General features: G+C 39.0%; 1 protein-coding gene across 1 annotated transcript in view; it reads right to left on the reverse strand.

Moving 5' to 3' along the window:
* Positions 1-417: 417 nt before the first annotated feature.
* Positions 418-19,269, reverse strand: part of prkci (protein kinase C, iota) — a 39,049-nt gene continuing 20,197 nt past the window's right edge. The window contains exons 9-18 of the mRNA XM_086077272.1: positions 15,874-16,050; positions 14,898-14,995; positions 13,118-13,204; positions 12,893-13,028; positions 12,657-12,744; positions 8,887-9,012; positions 7,947-8,026; positions 7,656-7,745; positions 2,034-2,149; positions 418-1,950 (exon numbers count right to left, since the gene is read on the reverse strand). Coding sequence (XP_085933398.1) covers positions 1,863-1,950; positions 2,034-2,149; positions 7,656-7,745; positions 7,947-8,026; positions 8,887-9,012; positions 12,657-12,744; positions 12,893-13,028; positions 13,118-13,204; positions 14,898-14,995; positions 15,874-16,050 — 1,086 coding nt within the window. The 3' untranslated portion in view covers positions 418-1,862. The remainder of the gene's footprint in view (positions 1,951-2,033; positions 2,150-7,655; positions 7,746-7,946; positions 8,027-8,886; positions 9,013-12,656; positions 12,745-12,892; positions 13,029-13,117; positions 13,205-14,897; positions 14,996-15,873; positions 16,051-19,269) is intronic.

The raw sequence follows: 19,269 nt of genomic DNA on the forward strand, positions 1-19,269 counted from the left end.
CAGCAAATTCCCAAGGAAAAAACAGTAAGTGAGAAAACAGGAGTTCTGCATTAAAGTGCACACTGTGGCGTATATGACTGTACTTGTTGTAACATGTTAAGCTAATGATGGTGTGCGCATCTACTGGAACCAAACGACGGCCCCGTGTACATTTCTTGATGTGGGGCTAAGCGACTTGGTAAGAAAACGGGAACACAGCAGCAAAGAAGAGACTGTGGTGTAGGACAATGCAGCTTCCTGGGTAAGCCAAATACAGTATGGACGTTTGTAATTGCCACAGGGCCATTGGAGAAGATACGGGGGTTCTTTAAAAAGGGAAGAAAAAAAAAGTTTCAGTAGCAAACCTATGAATTTCTAGATAATTTAGCTCCCAAATAGTTTCACGAAAGTGACATGAAATTTGAAAGGCATACAACAAAGAGAAATAAAATGTTTATTTGACTGTTTGTTTTCCTTTTGCACACTAATAATAAAATGTCAGCAGATTCCTGCGGGTGGCTTCCAAAACATACCCAGTAACAATTCGTACTCAATCTGGTGATTACAAATAATAAAAAGTAATAACAATACAAATAATAAAAAATAAACCAATGTAACAGACAGAATGTGTTTTTCAGAGGTTCGCGCTTTGTCACTTAATGTTTTAAGTTAGTGGAATTATTCAGAAAATAATATGCAGATAATGTGTTTTAAAGAAAATAACAGTTCTAAAGCCATAATCAACTGTGCTTCAACCTGTGGATTTTTACGTGGAATGGAGAAATAAGAGGGAGAAAAGGCATAAACGGACAAAAACACACGATGGGATATTTGCGTACATCCAAAAATAGTGGCCTTACTTAAGGGCTAGGTAGAAATGATGTCAAGTGAAAGCACAGTTTTTAAAAAATCATCATGGAGAAAATCCAGAGAACCGAGGCAATGTAAACATTGACACGCACAATACTTGAATTCATAAGAGTCTGTTTACGTGCCCCGGTCAGTGCTAGTGTTTTGGTTAACGACATCATTATAGTCAATGGGCTCATAGGTTAACCATTTTAGAATTACTACCTTTTTATTTTTCTTCCCTGAAAGATTCTTTTGAATGATACTGGGGCAAGATTCCACACTCGTCTGAGAGACTGTTCTTGGTGGTAGGTGCGACTATTTTGGTTGGCAAACGTTACAGTCAGCATCTATTTTTGAGGGAGGTGTTTATTTTCCAAGTTCAGACGCGCGTACCCAGACGGCCACCATTTGAGAACATACGCTGATTTTTAAATCGATACGTACCAGGAAAGTTTTTTTTTTTTTGGTCCGGTGTGAATGCTTAAGTCTGGCTAACACGCGCTACGTTTGTTCACAGTATTTTAGCCGACTCAACACCAGTTCTGATCCTCAAGCTGAACACGGACAACACACATTGTAATTAAATAAAAAATATATAGATTTTCATATTTAGTGTTTTGAGAAAGAGGCGTGATTTCAATGAATGAACTAAAAAACGGGCTAACATTAATCAACAGCAGTTTCATATATACAAATAAAATGAGTGTGTGTGTACAGTAACCTTGGAAGAACTTGGTAGAGAGGCCCCCCGATGACACAAAGATATCAGTGCAGGTTTATATTTATACATTTGTATATTTATATAGAGAGCATATAAAAATAATTCATAAAGAGAAGACTTAAGGACGAGTGGTTAGAACTGGCAGAGTGTGAAACTGCTTTTGGCAACAACAAAAACTATGAATGATGATGTCGCCGGGTCGCCTCATAACCACGCAGCGTGAAGACACTGAGATGGCACGCGTGTGTGTGTGTGTGTGTGTGTGTGTGTGTGTGTATGTGTGTGTGTGTGTGTGTGCGTGTGTCTCCCTTCACACACACTCCTCAGCAGACATCAGCAGCGGGTTGATGTACTCGAAGCCCTCAAACTCGGACTGATCGATTTTCTTCACCACGTCGCTGCACACAAGAGAAAAGGACAATCCATGGGTGAATTGACGAATTCACAGAGGCATTTAATTCTAGCGATCAGTGAATCGTACTCGTCATCGGGGGTCAGCTGGATGGGCTCGTTGGTGAACTGGGCGTCAAAGTTGTCCAGGCCAAATTCGCCAGAGATGTTGGGCTTGAAAGGAGGGACCACCTGCTTTTGCTCCAGCTGTAATCACAATCATATACACAGAGATGGCTTGAGATACACTTTGAATTTGTTTCCTGACTATGCTCATAACTCAAAACACTTGCATCTTAAATCATCTTTCACCATTGAAATGCCATAAATGCAGGGCTCCAGATGTATTTTTATTATTTTACAAGAAGCACAGTGGCCCCAAACCTAAATTTTGAGTGGCGCAGGCCAAACATTTAGGTTCGCAAAGGAATCACAAATTGACGAGAAGATGCAAATATTCAAATTTCCATTTGGTTTTGTAGTTGCAAAACAATGTTTAACATAAGAAATGCTAAAGTGAATTCATTTATTTTATTTTATTCATTTAAGACCCACAAGTACTTCCCCTACAGGCCAAGAGGCTCACCGTAGGGCAAGCATTGAGGTTAGTTTTGTCTTGAGGAGGTGAAGAGTTTATTGGGGTGGATGCTGTAACCTGAATCCCAGACACAAACGAGTTGATCAGCCGGTTAGCCTCGTGCCTCCCAGACCAAACAGGGCTAGTAGACAGGAAGGTCATATGATTGGTCGACAGCTCGCTCGGGTCACATGTCCGTCTGCCAGCTGACGGCAGACACGCCCCCGATCCCTTACGAGGGTCATTACAATTAGGTCATAGATTACTTTACAGTATAATGTAGTACACTATCATTAATTATGTCAATATGCAGCTTTTCAAGCTTTACTTTGATGTTATGGAAGTTAAATATAAATAGGAGGAAATTAATATCACAATGAATAATTAATTAATCTAAATTAAATTATAAAATATATTAAATAGGGTCAGCTCATTATTGCTGATGTCAGGCGGCTCCTTGCAATTGTGTTTTTTTTTGTTCAGCATTGGTTAGATGTTATTAAACACAACAATTATAAAGGTCATGAAAATATGATTACAAAATATTGACAAAAATAGTCTTGATAGATTGTCAGATGTTTTTTTGAGATTGTAGTGTAAAAAAGGTGATGCATGAGCAAAACTGCTTTGATTTGATTACACAAATAAAAAAGGAAATTATTATACATTAAGTAATGAATAAAATATAATAAAATGTAAAAGGTTGTCAGAGTGGTGATATTTACCTTGTCAAATAAAAAAATGTGGAGATGGTTCAGCATTGCACTGGTTTTATTCTTTAACAAAATGTTCATTATTCTTATTATTATGATGCATTAAATCATAAATTGTGAAAACTAGTCCAAACCTACCTTAATGTTATTATTTTTAAACTAAAAATTAGGTAAAGTACTCTTAAAACAATAATAATAAAAATAATAATAGGAGAATTAAGTAAATAAATAAAAATAATCGACACTTTCTATTATTAAAAACATATATTTAAAATGTAAACAACTGGTGGTAATGTATATTACGTCCAGTATATAAATATATACTAGTATGTCTACTATACTAGAGTATACTTAATAGTAATGAAACATACTACTTTAAGTTTACTGTCAAACTAAACTAATTAAAACATATTACATGTTGTGGATTTAAAACAACCTCGTAACTTTGCTTTAGATAAGTCTGTTCGGCTTAATGATAACAATGTAAAACATACAATAGATGGGCTAACGAATAGCATCTGTGTTGCAGTGTTATAAATCCTATTTGTACTAAAATGCTAGAACAACATATAGACAGATTAGACAGATATAACTGCACATATATTCGTTACCTCTGAAGAACGATGCCTTACTGAGTTTTGACTCTGTATTTTTAAGTATGTCTATACTGCCCCCAGGTGGCCAAGGTACGCACACCAGAAGGAGCAGCACAATAGCCATTGAATTGAAGCAAAAAAAAAAAAAAAAAAAGTTGTGTTCCATTCTATTTAATGATGTCATTGTTGTTTGCTTTTATAAAGCATATTATTATAGAATGTTGTCTTTTTTATTTAAAAACAATTTGTTGTTTTTTGGTGGGGAGGCTGGAACGGATTATTGGAATTCCAATTAATTTCACTTGGCAAACAATTTAAGACATGAGTTTTGAGTTACTGGACAAGCTTGGTCACGGAACGAATCTCAAGGCACCACTGTACTTACTAAATCAATAAAACAATATTAATTTCACAAAGAATATAATTGATGTACGAATAAAAAAAAAAGAATTAATATAAATCTATGAGTTCTGTTATTGGAAATGTAACCTTTCCTGCTGTTCATTCATTTTCTATATGTTGTTATGAATGATTTGAAAGAAGAGGTGGAACATTAGTTTCACAACACAGGAATGCGTGTGCCTATGAAATATGAGACTTTCAGTTATCATTATGACTCGGCAACAGGAAGCTCGGTAAAACTACACTCTGAACTATTTTTAGTCTGCGTCAGAAATCGTGCTGTGATTCCTGTCAGTTGTTTCGTGAAACCTAAAAAGGTCCGTGTGACTCTTAAACATACAGATAACAACAAGGGAGTGGCTCAGATTAGCTTAGCAAAGGTACGCGTGCTCGCCTGACTTTTGTGGCTGAGACTATTTTCTCTCACTTCCTTTTAAGTCTCAGCTTTCCCGCCTTGTGGCAGCTTCTCTTCTATTGTCACTCTGTATATGCTGACCTTCTCGTCTTCCTTCCTTCCTTTTTTTTTTTTAAAGTCTTCCTTCCACAGGGCTTCTACATGGGTTGGTCCAAGTGCTGATTGCTTTGGAACTATTTGTCAGCCGACACGCTTTGTTCTCTTTCATAATCATCAGGGTGATGAATTGCATATCTGTCATTGATACATGAGAAAAATATGTATTTTTAAATCATGGACTCGGCGTATGTTGGCGTTATGGGAGTGACTCGTTTTTAACTGGTCACAGTCAAATGCACACTTCTCCAGCCAGGCATTACCAAGCTCATTGTCTTGACATAAACAGTCAAGCCCCGTTGTTCAGCCTCCATTTTCTGAAAATGATTATTTGAAAAAGTGTTTACTTTGGAGCTAACTCTATTTGGCATACATTTTCCAAGTTGGTGCTTTCAGTCTCTACCAATGTGCTGGCTGTTTTACAAAAGAACAGTCAAAATGGGAAATGTTTACATTTTTAGGAAATGTTTACACAACAATGGCCTTTTCAAATGGTAAAATACAAAACTGGATGTGAAAATGTTGCAATATGCCAGTAGTTGGCGATGGCATGTGGAGAAACTACATGTTCTTCTCACATCATGGGGGATGCATTTTTTATAACAGTATTTGCTGACTGCATTTAAACATAGAATACATTTGATTTTTTTTATAAATGAAAAAATATAAACAAAAGAAAAACAAACGTAATATGCATGCCAGGCCAGTAGTTGGCAATACCATTTGAACCTACTGCTTGTTCGACTGATAACGCGGAAAAAGCCTCCATTACGAGACCTCTTTTCAAAAGTTGTGTAAACAACTTCACAAAATTAAAAAACTTTAAAAAAAAATTAAAAAACGTTGGTGCTCATGACACAGCAACAGCCTAGTAAGAATCTATTATATTTAAAACATTTTACACAGACAACAAGGTTGTCAAGAGCTGAGACTTTACGTTTTCACAATATGTTGTATAAACAAGTGGACACGATAAATTTTCTCTGTTTCAAGTAGAAAGCAAACAGCCTGTATTGAAAAACTAGCACTTGGAGGAATGTTAATCGAATGGCCATCACTATTGTGTATAGTTATAAAATTTATAACATAAGCAATGCAACAATGTTAACCCTGTGGTCTGACACTATTGTTTCGACATGCAGACTTTTTCACTACTGTTCTCAAGCATTTAGACATTTAAGGGGCATTATTTAAAGGTTTATATTGTAACACCGATGCTGTTCATTAGCCCCTCGATGGTATACTTTTGGTCAGTCCACTCGTGTGGGTGTCATTTTTACAAATTACTGACCATTCTAAAGTGTTGAAAATGGCTTGTTCGCTGTGTTGAACAAATGTGATGTTTTTGTTGTCTCCTGAAAAATGACGATTTTGGAGGTAACAAGGTTTTGGCCTGACGCAAGCAATATACAACATATTCGATTCTCTTTATTGTGCTGTTTAGTTTTACGGTAAACTGGTGTTTCAATAAAAAGCTTGAAGCAAGCACACTTTGACTCTTGAAAGAACTGTTTGCTATATGTCTCACTGGACAGGCAGAATGTGTTGACCTTGTATCTAAAATGGGGCAATGATGTCATCTACTAGTGGTTTTGCATCAGTAAAGTTGTTTCCAAGTTTGACATTTACAGTGGAGCAGAATCAGATGATCATACTCCCCAACCCATCCTCGTTGAAAAAACTTAATTGGCAAGTGTACTTGTTCAAGGGCACTGTATGTGTTAATAAATGTCTGGACTGTGGAGAGAAAAACTACCCAAACTGAACCGGAAACGAATTACTGTACGCCACTCCCTTCGTCAGCCAGTTTTAACACCAGACGTTAGTCGTTCATCTCCTTTTATTATAAACCGATAACACACGAGCTGTAGCCGGCGCCAAAATAGGACAATAGCAGCCCGAGACGAGGAGTATACACAACCGAAGGTTCCCTCTTACGTCCGCACTTTTAACTCATCACTGAGTCGTATGATGCATTCAAGGACGCTCGGTAATAGCATCGCTTAGCAAGACAAAACATAACGTATATCAGACAAAAATACACATAACCCAGTTTATTGCAGTTTATTCATATAAAATAATTATAATAGCAGTACAGGGAGTCCTCGAGTTACGGCTGAATTCCGTTCCTACGCTGGAGATGTAACCCGAATTTCAACTTAAATCGGATTTCACAATTAAAGTCGATATTTACGTCAAAATACTTTGTACAGTAATCTTAAAAAACATATTTGTGCGACCTGGAAGAGTCGGAACCAATATTTTGTGTTTCCACACGGACATTCATTACTGACGGACGGCAGAGAGGAGTTAATTCTAATTTAAACACGGAAATGTGACGCGCCTGATGGCAACCCTGACCTGCTCGATGGACGTCCGTTGCTGGAAGTAACAACAACACAACTTTAAATAACTTGAATATGGCGTGATTACTGTGGGAAATGAACGGAAAAGAAGGTGCTCCGGACGAGGCACGGGCGCCGTAAAGTCAAATCGACGTAGGCCGCGTACGACGTAATTCGAGGACTCCCTGTAATGCTATTTGTTTGTTTTCGCAATAATGAATTTTGATTTGGACTTTTGAGGTCTGCAGTCTGCACAATTAATATTTTTTAAACCATTTAACTTTGCTTCTGGACAACAAAATGCAATTTGCTTTACACTACATGAATTTAAGAAATAAAAACAGTTGATTATTTTTTATTGTTTAATAAAACTCTTGGCTTTATGTCAATTGAATTAAACTGCAAAAAAAGAAAAGAAAAGAATTGCTGCACAAAATTAGGAATTTGCTTCTCGAATGAAGTTACTGATTCGCAAAACTGCTCCTCGTGACCACGACTTACCCCGTCAACGAACCACAAATAGTAATTGCTGGATGTCTGAGTAAGTACAAAAGACATAAAAGACTCACAAGGTCCCAGTCGACATTTCTGAAGAAGGGATGGCCCATGATGTCAGCAAAGCCCGTCTGAGGGTGGCAGCCCAGACGCTCCTTGGGATCCTATAATAGATGGGATGGAAAGGTGAGAAACGGGTAAAAGTGTGAGAGAGCGCAATAACAAAACGGCCACAAGTCAGAGAGGTGAGAAGCTGCAACGTGTTAAGATAAAATATGTATTTGTAACTATGAGTGGGGGGAAAAGCAGTGCTGTGTGAGACAAAGGTCATAAGATCTTTCAGTGTTCATCTGAGCTCTGCCTACCTTGTTGAGGAATCCCTTAAGGACGCTGGCAGCTTTGACAGACAATGAGCGGGGAATTCGGATCTGTTTTTCCAATATAACTGTGACACACAAAACCAGGGATGAGGTGAGATGAAGGGAGCATGTCCACATGATACCATTATGTGTTTTTCCCCCCTAAATTTAAAACTGTTCCCAGGCGTCTTAATAATATGGAGTACACTTATATAGTGCTTTATCTACACCGTATGTCGATCAGGAATATAACACACATGGACAAAATTGCTGGTACCCCGTAAACAGGTTAATTGAAGAAAAACTCACAGTAGTCACAAAAACAACCCGAATCTGACAAAACTGCATGTTAAGCCACAAAAATTCAAGAAGAATGTCATTTGGACAGATGATACAAAAAAAATGCAACTTTTTGGAAAGACACATCAGATCTTTGTTCACAGACGCAAAAAATGAAGCATATCAAGAAAAAGAACACTACTATTCGTTCAGGGGCTGCTTTGCTACAGCTTTTACAGGGCTTGTTCAATCTGTGCAGGGGTATAATGAAATCTCAAGACTATCAAAGTATTCTATAGAGAATGTGCTGCTCAGTGTCAGAAAGCTTGATCTCAGTTGCAGGTCACGGGTCTTGCAAAAGGATAATGACCCAAGACTTGGACTGTAGGTCATGAGCAGAGAAATTTGATATAGGCTGTTATGTAAATCCCAGAATTGTGACCTCACATACGCGTGGGGATTTTGTTTTTTTATGTGCTTGTGTTTATGTATTTGTTTATTGTATTGTATTGTTTATTTTATGTACCATATTTACTTTATGTATTTGGTCAAGTTATGATACTGTATGACACGCTTGTTATTACAACACAACTTTACCAAAATGAAATAAACTAACCGACAGTTAAAGCGTGTGTGGATTAGTAGATTCCCTGATGCTTTCCATTACCTTGGAAGAGGTAGTCTTCTGTGTTCTGGTCGGGATTGTCGGAGCTTCCCACGATGTCGAAGGGCGACCGACCGGCCATCATCTCGAACATCAGCACGCCCAGCGCCCACCAGTCCACGCTGAAGCCTACGCACACAAATTAGAAGACGCTTCCGATCAGACTTCTGACACTCCGGTTTACTTGTAATCCTTCCAATACTTGATCTTGCTGTTACTATGGCAACCTGTCCAATAAGGAAAAGATCATACTGTAAATGTGTTCTCACCGACTAAACCTACACGTAGTAATGCACTAAAATGGCTTACTTAAAGCCTTGCGGAAAGATTGGGTTAAGCAGGCATATTTCTACACTGTGATGCGTGCACCCCCGGGGGGCTGTGAGCTGCTATCAAGGATGCATATTTCTTATAAAACACTATTTGATCACTCTTTGCATGCTTGGTTTTTTTTAGGTTGTATGTGGCGGCGAGGAATACACACTTGCACAAACACATTTTTTTTTTTAATGAATCAATACATATCAATTAAATCAAATCAATACATTAATACAACACATACACACACGCTATCCTTTATGCAAATTATATTCAATATTTTGTGTAGAAATACGTTCTTTGCACAATCATTTGGGGTGGGTCTATTTTCTAGTTGGATTAGTGCAGTAAAATTGACTGGCCCGATGGGGATATTGCCTGTATGTACAAAGCAAAATGATGCAGTAATATACACATGCTTGCTCGCACACTCGTGTTAATTTCGTGAATGGAAACTAAACAAAAATAACTTTGTCAACACACATTTTTCACCAGACTAAAACTACACTAGGCTAAAACCCTCATTAATAAACACTATACTGGGACTAAATCAGTCTGCATTCTCGTTGATTAATGAAGACGAGACGAAAATGTACTTCACTTAAATAAAAACTGGACTAAAATCTATGGACCTTTTAGTTAATGAACAAAAAATAGACGAAAATTATATGATTTTGTAAAATCTTGTCTCTTGTAATCTGTCAATGTGACACACACTCTTTAAAATCTGCAGCTGGCGAGTGCAACATGCACAAACACATGGGACAGACTCAAGGTGAATGGTTATATATATATATAAAAAAAAAAAAGAAGTAAATTATATTTAGAATGTAACATTAATCCAACGGCTATAACGTTCCATCAATAATGTTAATCCGACCGCTAACTAATGCTGGCTAATTTTACTAGCTCATAGCATTGAGCCATAGTAGCCACTTGTTGATGTACTATAATTGTGTGTGTAGTTGTTTTTCATCAAAAAATGTGATTTTTTTTTTTTAAATGTGAAATAGTTTTAGCTGTTCAACATTATCTGCTGACAAAAAATAGGGGTAAAATGATTGTCCTGACTAAAACGTTGACGGTTTTTGTTGACTAAAACTAGACAAATAAAATTATGTTTTCTTGTACTAAAAGAAAGACAAAAATGTTAGAGTTATAGTCGACTAAAAAAGGACTACATAAAAACGGGATGAGGTTGACTGACTATGTTAAAAACTAACATGCCTGATTGAAACTGGACTAAAACTGAGACAAATTTTTAAAATGGCTGATAATGGCTGATTGCGCACACACAAACACAGATATGCACATGCAATTTGTGTTCTCTGTTAGGGCGGATTAAAATTACTCATGTAATTTGTACTCCTAAAGCATCATCTAAATATCTGTGCATAAAACAAATCGTGTTTATAATAAAAGCCACCCTTCATTAATTAAACACCATTACGTATTACATTTTAAAAATGTAATTTTAACAGTCCCTCAAAGCAAAATTTTGCAGGAATGACACTAAAGCAGTGCTATGACATAAGAGTAACCCAGCAAACGAGTTTTTTGAGATATGAGCCTTCAGATGTCCGATTTTTTTGCTTTGATTTGCAAGCGGAAACTTGAGAAAGGAGTGCTGTATAGTGGCAGGTGGCTCAACTCATTTTACAACAAGTGACAGTATGGCAAATATGTAAATGTGCTTTAAAAAAAAAGGCTTCATGCAGTTTGTCAGCTGTTTGTTTACAGGCTGCTAGTGCTAACATAATGGGAAACTCCATAGCCACATGGGCTAACATCATCTATGTGGTGGTGGTGGTAGTGTTACCCTTCAAGCTTACAGCATTGCTGTATTTGTGAAAACATGTTATTAATAGATGCACCACCCAATCTGCAGTTTATTAAACCCTCACTAGCCATTTGCAGCAATGATATTGAAAAAATAATAAGGCTGTCAGTTTAATGCGCTAATCTAGATGAATTAATTCAGTGCAAATTAGTGCGTTAAAAAAAAACAACGAATCATGTAACATGGGTACCAAATCCAACCTGTTGAGGGTGTACGCTCTTGTCTCCTATTGATCTTTAGCATATTGCTGCGTTTGGTCATGCGGTCCTGTGACTGCATGGACCAATAAGAGCCGCCTATGGGCAGGAGTACAGAAGAAGCCAGTGCCGTCGACTGACCGCCGCTTTTATTAGAAAAGTCGAGTTGGTGAGTCACGTTTTTAGCATTAGCCATTCCTATGGTTCCCTCCCGACCGCCTAACTGTCGTTTTACACAGGTCCGGTTGCATTTGCTTTGAAATGTTTCTCAAATGGTTGTATAAAATAATCACTGAAGTAATTGATGATATTGGTGATTGACTGTTAGTAATTATTTTATGCATTACATGGCGTTTAGCCAGCTTTGATTGTTTGAAGTACACTGACAGCACTTTACTCAAAGAAGCTGCTGTTTTTGACATTTTTATGTAATCGAACTGATGCATCTTATTTCTTTAAATACTTTGTTCTTATAGATTAAATTAGTTTAATGCTGCTATTGCTAATTTTGCACAACTTTAGCCCTTTCATATTGTACATTATAGTTTTTTGATAAATATTTTGACATGTCTAACAGGCTTCTATTGTACAATACTGATGACGGATTAGAACTATTTTCTATGTATAATGCGATTAAGTGTTATTTATGCAATTAGTCATCTCATGCCATCCATACACAATTTTTTTGAACAAAATTTAAGTTTAGATTATCTTTTAAAATAATGCCTGGCCTAATTGTTGAAGTGCTTAAACTTTTTCTTTTGAATTTTATTTATGAAGCACACTCCAACAATAAAAATGTAGATTTCAAATCTTCTCTTCTCAGTTGATTAGTCATGCACTACAATTTTTTAATGTCCTAGAATTCAAATTCTTTATTTGGGGACCTTTAGCAGATATGAGATTTAAATAGATTAATTAAAATAATTAATTAAAACTCCTGTAATTAATTAGATTTAAGAAATTAATCGCCTGACAGCACAAAAAAAAAAAAATTCAAAAAAATCTAACAAAAGCCACTACATTTTTATGAAGAAAAAAAAAAAAGAAGTATGTACTGTATACAAAATGAAGGCACTCAAGCAAGCAAGGTCTTGTTGCTATGATACCACAACTGTACTGTAGTGGCACTGTAGTGATGCAGAAACTGGTATTTTTAGTATCTTTAAGTTACTTTGACTTTTTTTTATTGGAATTCTCGAAGATTCGACATTCCGCCTACGTCGCGCAACACATTCAGATGATTTGTTTTTAGCTCTGGTTGGGTCTGCTTTTTGTTGGTTTTGCTTGTTTGGTTTGCAGTAATATTTATTATTTTTTTATATACACAAGGTGTTCTATTTTGACAAAGTGTCAAGGCTTTAAGGCAAAAAAGTAACTTGGGAAACGTGTTAGTGGCAGTGTGTTGTTATTCCCACCGTAATCTTCTCCTCTGAGAATTTCAGGAGCAATGTAGTTAGGGGTGCCACAGAAAGTGCTTGTCGTATCGCCGGGTCTCAAACCCTCCTGAACAAAAACACATCAACAAATTTCACAGCAGCATACATTGCTTTTGAATGTCCACATTCACAGACACTCACATGGAAAAACGCAGAAATTCACGTGCACGTGTGAACATGGATAAACATGCAGAAACACACATACACACGTGTACCTTGCACATGCCGTAGTCTGTGAGTTTGATGTGTCCCTCAGAGTCGAGTAGCACATTGTCTAGTTTGAGATCTCTGTAGATGATTCCGCGCTCGTGGAGGTAGTTCAGCGCCAGACTGATCTCAGCAGAATAGAATCTGCAGGGAACCCCCCCACCCCAAATCATTTAACTCTTAAAACTCACAAAATGGAGGAAAGGCCACCAAACATCCTTGGGTGAGCCTACCTGGCGTGCTCTTCTGGAAGCTTCCGTTGTCTCTGCATGTGGAACATTAGGTCACCGCCATTCACATATTCAATAACAAAGAAGAGTCTGGGGAGGGAATATTTAAATATAATATTAAAAATTACATTAATACTTTGACCCCAATTGGGTGTGAGTGGTGGAAGGGGTGACATCAAATTATTTAATGCACCCATCCAGCCATACAAGGCAGGTACGGTGGATATATAAAGTCTACACACCCCTGCACGGTTTCTGTGATATAAACAAAGGAAGCCAAGATCAACCATTTGACCTTTTCCTCTATCAATGTGACCTTTTACCTTGTACAACTCATTGAAATTAATTATCTTTTGTTATTTTGTAACAATGGCTAGTCCTCTCTAAATGATGAAGGGCATTCCAACTTGCTTTTTAAAAACATCACGTATTTTCACAACTATAAGGCGCATCTTTAATGTCTTACATTTTCTCAAAAATCAACGGTGCGCCAAATAGTGACGTGTGCCTTGTGTGTGCACAGAGGTCCAAATGCTGTAAATGTTGCCGGCCGACTTTGTTAAGAGGTCCGTTTGACTGGCTGTATGGGAGCCTTTCCTGTCGACACATTGCTTATATACATGAAAGGTGGACCTGGCTGAGGACAGGCATGATGAGAGCGCGAAAGAGCCAACTGAAAGATGACGGCATGCGGACGGATGCTCAAAACACGCCCCCAGCAGGTACAGTATATAGTGCCAGGATGTGCATTGGGAAAAATAACATTGGTTTGGTTAAAGACCCCCAAAATTGCACCTACGAAGAGACACGCTTACGAAGCAAGGTTAAAACTGTAAGCTATCAGTTACGCGGAAGAACATGGAAATCGAGCAGCCACGAGAGAATTTAAGTGGTGGAAGGAGGAAAACGAATCAAGTCAAGAAGACGAAGCTGATTTTCCGCAGAAACAAGGCGAAGAAGCCTTAGTCATGCATTATTGATCAAAAAACAGCTGGGCGAAACGTCTCTACAGTCACTATTCAACTGAGGGCAATAAAGCTCGTGAAAGAAATGAAGATCAAATATTTTCAAGGAGGTCCGTCTTGGCGTTTTTGCTTTATGAAACAGCACCATCTATCCATCCGGACAAGGATCATCGTGGCGCAGCAAATTCCGGCTGATTACAGGGAAAAGCTGGCCACCTTCCGTGCCTACTGCAGTAAACAGATTGGCAAAAAGCTCATCCAGCCCAACCACATCACCAACATGGACAAGGTGCCACTGACTTTCGACATCTCGGTGAACCACACTGTTGAAAAGATGGGGATCAGCATAGTAGCGATACGCACAATGGGGCACGAGAAGTCTGCGTTTTCCGTTATGCTTGGTTGTCATGCTAATGGACAGAAACTGCCACCAAAGTGATTTTTAAGAGGAAGATGCTGCGCCTAAAGAAAAATGTCCAGCCGGAGTCATCGTTAAGGCCGATCAAGAGGGCTGGATGGACGAGGAAGAAATGAAAGAGTGGCTGAGTGAGGTGTACGTAAAGAGACCAGATGGTTCAAAAAAGTACAACCGAACTCATCTTTGCTCTGCTGCCTTTTTAAAAATATACGCTAGCGTGTGGTTTAGCGTAAAAGCATGCTACCATTTGTTTTGACCTACCACATGTTTTACCGTGCCTGCGCCCAATAGTACAGTGTGCCTTATGTGTGTGTTAAATACAGAAATAGCACTCGTAAACCGAGACTGCGCCTTATGGTCAGGAAAATACAATAAGTTATTTTTCCAGAGTCCCCAATACCTGCTTTCTGTCTGGAAGCAGGAGTGCAGGCCCACCAGGAAGGGATGATTGGACGCTTGCTCAAAAACGTGTTTTTCTGTCTGGACCCAGTCAATGTCCTGGAAAAAGGAAGGTGGGGAGTGGGGGGACACATACACCAATACGCCAATGAGAGGTCATTGTGACATTGTGTTGAAGCACTGAAGAGCTGAATAAGCAGCGTGCGCCATCGACTTGCGTGGGCGAAGGCAGGCGGAAAGAGCTGAGCCAGAAGAGCCCATCATACATCTGGACACGACGCTGATGAGGCCCAGCGACAATAGAACACTCGGCATTGACCAGCCGCCACATGTCAATTTGTCAATCGCGCTAAGTGCGTCGAATCAAAGCTAACTACTCGCCTCTCGCATAGCGTATGCCACCGGTCGATTCCCCAAGACACCGTGGTTAATCCACACCTTCTCTGAGGTACTGACGGGGTCAGAGCATTTGACAAGATAGCTGAGATGGATGTTAAAACGTGGCTGTCAGTTGTGCTATAAATAACAGCGCCCACAGGTTGTGCTAATTGCATTCATTACACAAACACACAGGAAGACTATTGCACTGTTAATTTGTCCTCACATCTAATTAGATGAAGGCTTTGTCTTAGTGTCTCTCTTGCAAACTAACTTTAAGTGGGTTCGCTTTTTCCTTCTCAAACGGTACACTATGGCTGGATTTACACAACTGGTCCAAACGTCTAATTCCTATCTGATGCCAATGTTCAGTTCCTTCTGATGGTCTAATTCCCTAGACATTTCAAGTGTTACATAAGACATAATGGTTTACAGTAATGGAGTAATAATACAAATATTAAACATTACATAGCGTTTAGTTAGTCTGGGCTAGCTAGTTTCGACAGATCAGAAACAAATCCTTTAACATGTTTTCCAGAAGGAAAACCAATCATAACATATTTAAACTTGGATGCTAGCTGAGGGACGCTGTGGCTCACCTCGTCATCGTTGACCAGCTCCTTCTTGACCACCTTCATGGCGTATATGCGCTCAGTCTTCTTCAGCTGCACCAGCAACACTTTGGCGTAGCTGCCTCGGCCGATCACCCGCAGCAGGTCGAAGTCGGCCAGGCCGAGACTGGAGGGCGACTTCCCCATGTCTCGGCTGTTCCGTGCCTGATCGGAGGAGAGATAGCGAGGTTCTTAATCACACTGACAATATTTACTATATCTATAGTGACCTTTCCTAAAGAAATTTCAGTTGAAGATGTGAAACAGACATCTACGACTACATAGACAAAGAAACTCAAACTGATATTATACCACTGGCAGTTTATATAAAATAGTTTAATAGTTTATAAACTCATTTTTGGTCTTAATGGTGTTTGAGTAGTATTACCACAGTAACTTTACTTATCTTCAAACAATACTTCCAATGTATAACTTATAGCTGATTATGATACAGTACTAGATGATACTAATTTAATTTGTTCCGTGACCACACACTTAACTCAAAAACAATTGCATCCCAAATCATCTTTTTTCATTGAAATGAATGTAAATGCTACTAATGCATTCCAGCATTCCACATAATCCAGGGAATCATGAATTCAGAGGAATATTGTGAAATCCTAGAACATAACCTGAAGCCGTTCTTTGTGAATTTACAGCCTGGTAGACGATGGATCATGCAACATGACAACAATCCAAAGCATTCCAGCAATACAACCAAATAATGTCTGAAGAACATCAAGATTCATGTTCGGGATGTGCCCAGTCAAAATCCTGATTTAAATTCTTTCAAAATACTGTGGCGGGACCTGAAGCGGGCAGTTTATGCTAGACGCCCATCCAACCGCTCTCAACTGGCTGCATTTTGCAAGGAAGAGTGGCAAAAATTCCCCCAATGTAGAAGTGAAAGACTGAAGTTTGGCTGAAGTTCTCATTGTAAAAGGAGGTGCAATGTCCGATTAAGTGAGAGGTTCACATACTTTTGCACGAATGAAATCTGAGTTTTTCTTGAATCAACAACTTTTGTTCAAGAATGAATTACGCCGTGACAGCTGCTGGGAACAAGTTCAAAATAAGAGCGTACCAAGGCAATGATGGCCATATATTATTGGTATAGTAAGGTTTATTCTGAAGTTAGCCTTCTCACCAAGTGTTACCATTATGAACAAGTGTTGCTTTGACTGTCTTCCTGGCAGTGTACGCTAAATAAGTGGATTACAGAGGCGAAGTCCCTCGAGAGAAAAAAAAGACCTTGTGCTGTGCAGGGACGAGACATTTCGTGGTGTTTTAATCTCGCGAGATCTCGTCATACGAGATCTTGTCCCATGCCTAATTGAGAAACAATAGCACTTCATCATGCTGTATTTTTACAAAATATATATAGTATTGAGATAATTACATAGAATCCAAAATAATTAAAATGACCTATGGTGTTATCACAATCGTTTGAACGACTTAATGATGCTCTTTCTGATGAGCCCACTTTAGCCACCTGGGGGGCAATGTAAGGCAGACAGATGGGGTTTTCATCAAGATGCCTCAACTCCTCTTATAGCTCGTCAGTATGGCACTAATATTAGTCATTCCTCGCAGAGGATAAAGGCTATAGTACTGTAAGGACTGTTACATTGTTTTTCTACATGTGTTGCTGCACCATTTGTGTTAAATCCTTTGCTTAGGGTTTTTGTACCTCAACATAAAGTAGATGCTGTCTAGTGTCGGCATGTAGTTAGCGGGTGTTTTACCACAAGGTGCATGTCTCTTTGTTTTACTATTATTTGACAGGAAACTTCAATTAGCAGTGATAACACACACATTTTGAAGCATCTTTCTTAAGAATTGTTTATTATTTGCCAAAGCGCTGCTTATTGTGACGCGAGTTGAGCTGGCTGCTACATGCATCGCTCATATCTTAACTCTGCACTCCGTAACCGCGCGTTACGGATGATCAGCCATGGACAGCGCTGCTGGATAGCAAAAAAATTAGAGAGCAAACAAAGGGACTGGAAGTAAAGTCCACGGCATCAAATACACTGATGCCCAAACATAGAAGTGCTGCATAGGCATAACAAAAACAAGAAAGTGCCACCTTGTGGCGCGGTACCATAAAGCGGATTGTTCCAACTCGCAACTCAAAGTAAAAAAAACAAAAACAAAACTAAATCAGCTGAACGACAGATCATATCTCAAAGAAGTCAAGTCACTCGTGAAGACACCACTGTACATTATTTTGTATTATTTTTTATACACCAACTAAACACAGCACATGGTGGGGGGATGGGACCTTATACAGTTATACGGTTCATAAAGACAAGCCATTGAACTGCTGGAAACCAGCATGGATGTAAATGGATCGACCGCAGTGGCGGTGGTACTACCGACCACACTAGAACATTTCTCCGGAATCTTCCTCCCGCTATCCTTTTCTGCAGTAATCTGGAGTCGTAGCAAGATGCTCCATCCACCAATCCATCTAACCGTGCTTAGACAACCCTATCTCCGAGCGCGGATAAGATCGTTTGGCTGCCCCCCCTCCTATCTCGGACCATCTGCGCGTATCCGACTCCCTGTCCCTCTGCGGCTGTATCAAATTGCCCCAAAACTACACGTGTCGCCATCAATCAGCTGGCAATGTTAGGAGCTGTGATAAAAGGATACTTAATTTGCCACGCTGCGGGAAATCAATACATGTAGCACTGCGCGCAACTGAATGCTCTTGAATGTTCTTATGAGCGTCTTTCCAATCATTGATTTACTTGACCAGTTGTTGAACTTGAATAAATAACACATTTGTCTGCCTGTATTCATTCGTCTGTGGTGCTATGCTTATGCTGAGTCCGGTCATTCTGCGGGGTCTGACTGTACCATAAGCAGTCAGCTTTTCAGGCCTTGTTTTGACTTCATTATTGGAAAGCTCCACGTCAATCATTATAACAGCACTGGGAGTTGTACTCTATCCTTTCCACACTGTCGCTACTTTGGACAGCTGGCTATTGTGTGAGTATTTGTAATTTGTGATTTTGGCATTAAGTTTAAATAGATGGCTTGTAAGCATTTCACAATTAAAAACAGTTCCAGAGAGACTATGTCTGAGAGATTATGTCTGCCAAGTCGCCACTGGCCTGGGAATGCCTCAGGATCACACGGATGAGCTGGAAGAAATAGCTGAGGAAACATAGGGAAGTCTGGGGTTCCCTACAATAGCTGCTCAACCATGACCCAAACCCAGAAGACAATGGATGGATGGACGTACGGACTGAGAAACCTCCTTTTTAGGTCTCCCTCAAATAAAATGTTAAATAATAACCATTATCTTAATTAAAGGTAAATCATTTTTGTAACAGCCCCTGTATTGGACAATGTTTAAGTGCACCGGTACTTTTT

Source organism: Leptonotus elevatus, chromosome 1 (genome assembly GCF_054856555.1).
Source record: "Leptonotus elevatus isolate MCC_2025b chromosome 1, RoL_Lele_1.0, whole genome shotgun sequence".
Classification (NCBI taxonomy): Eukaryota; Metazoa; Chordata; class Actinopteri; order Syngnathiformes; family Syngnathidae; genus Leptonotus; species Leptonotus elevatus.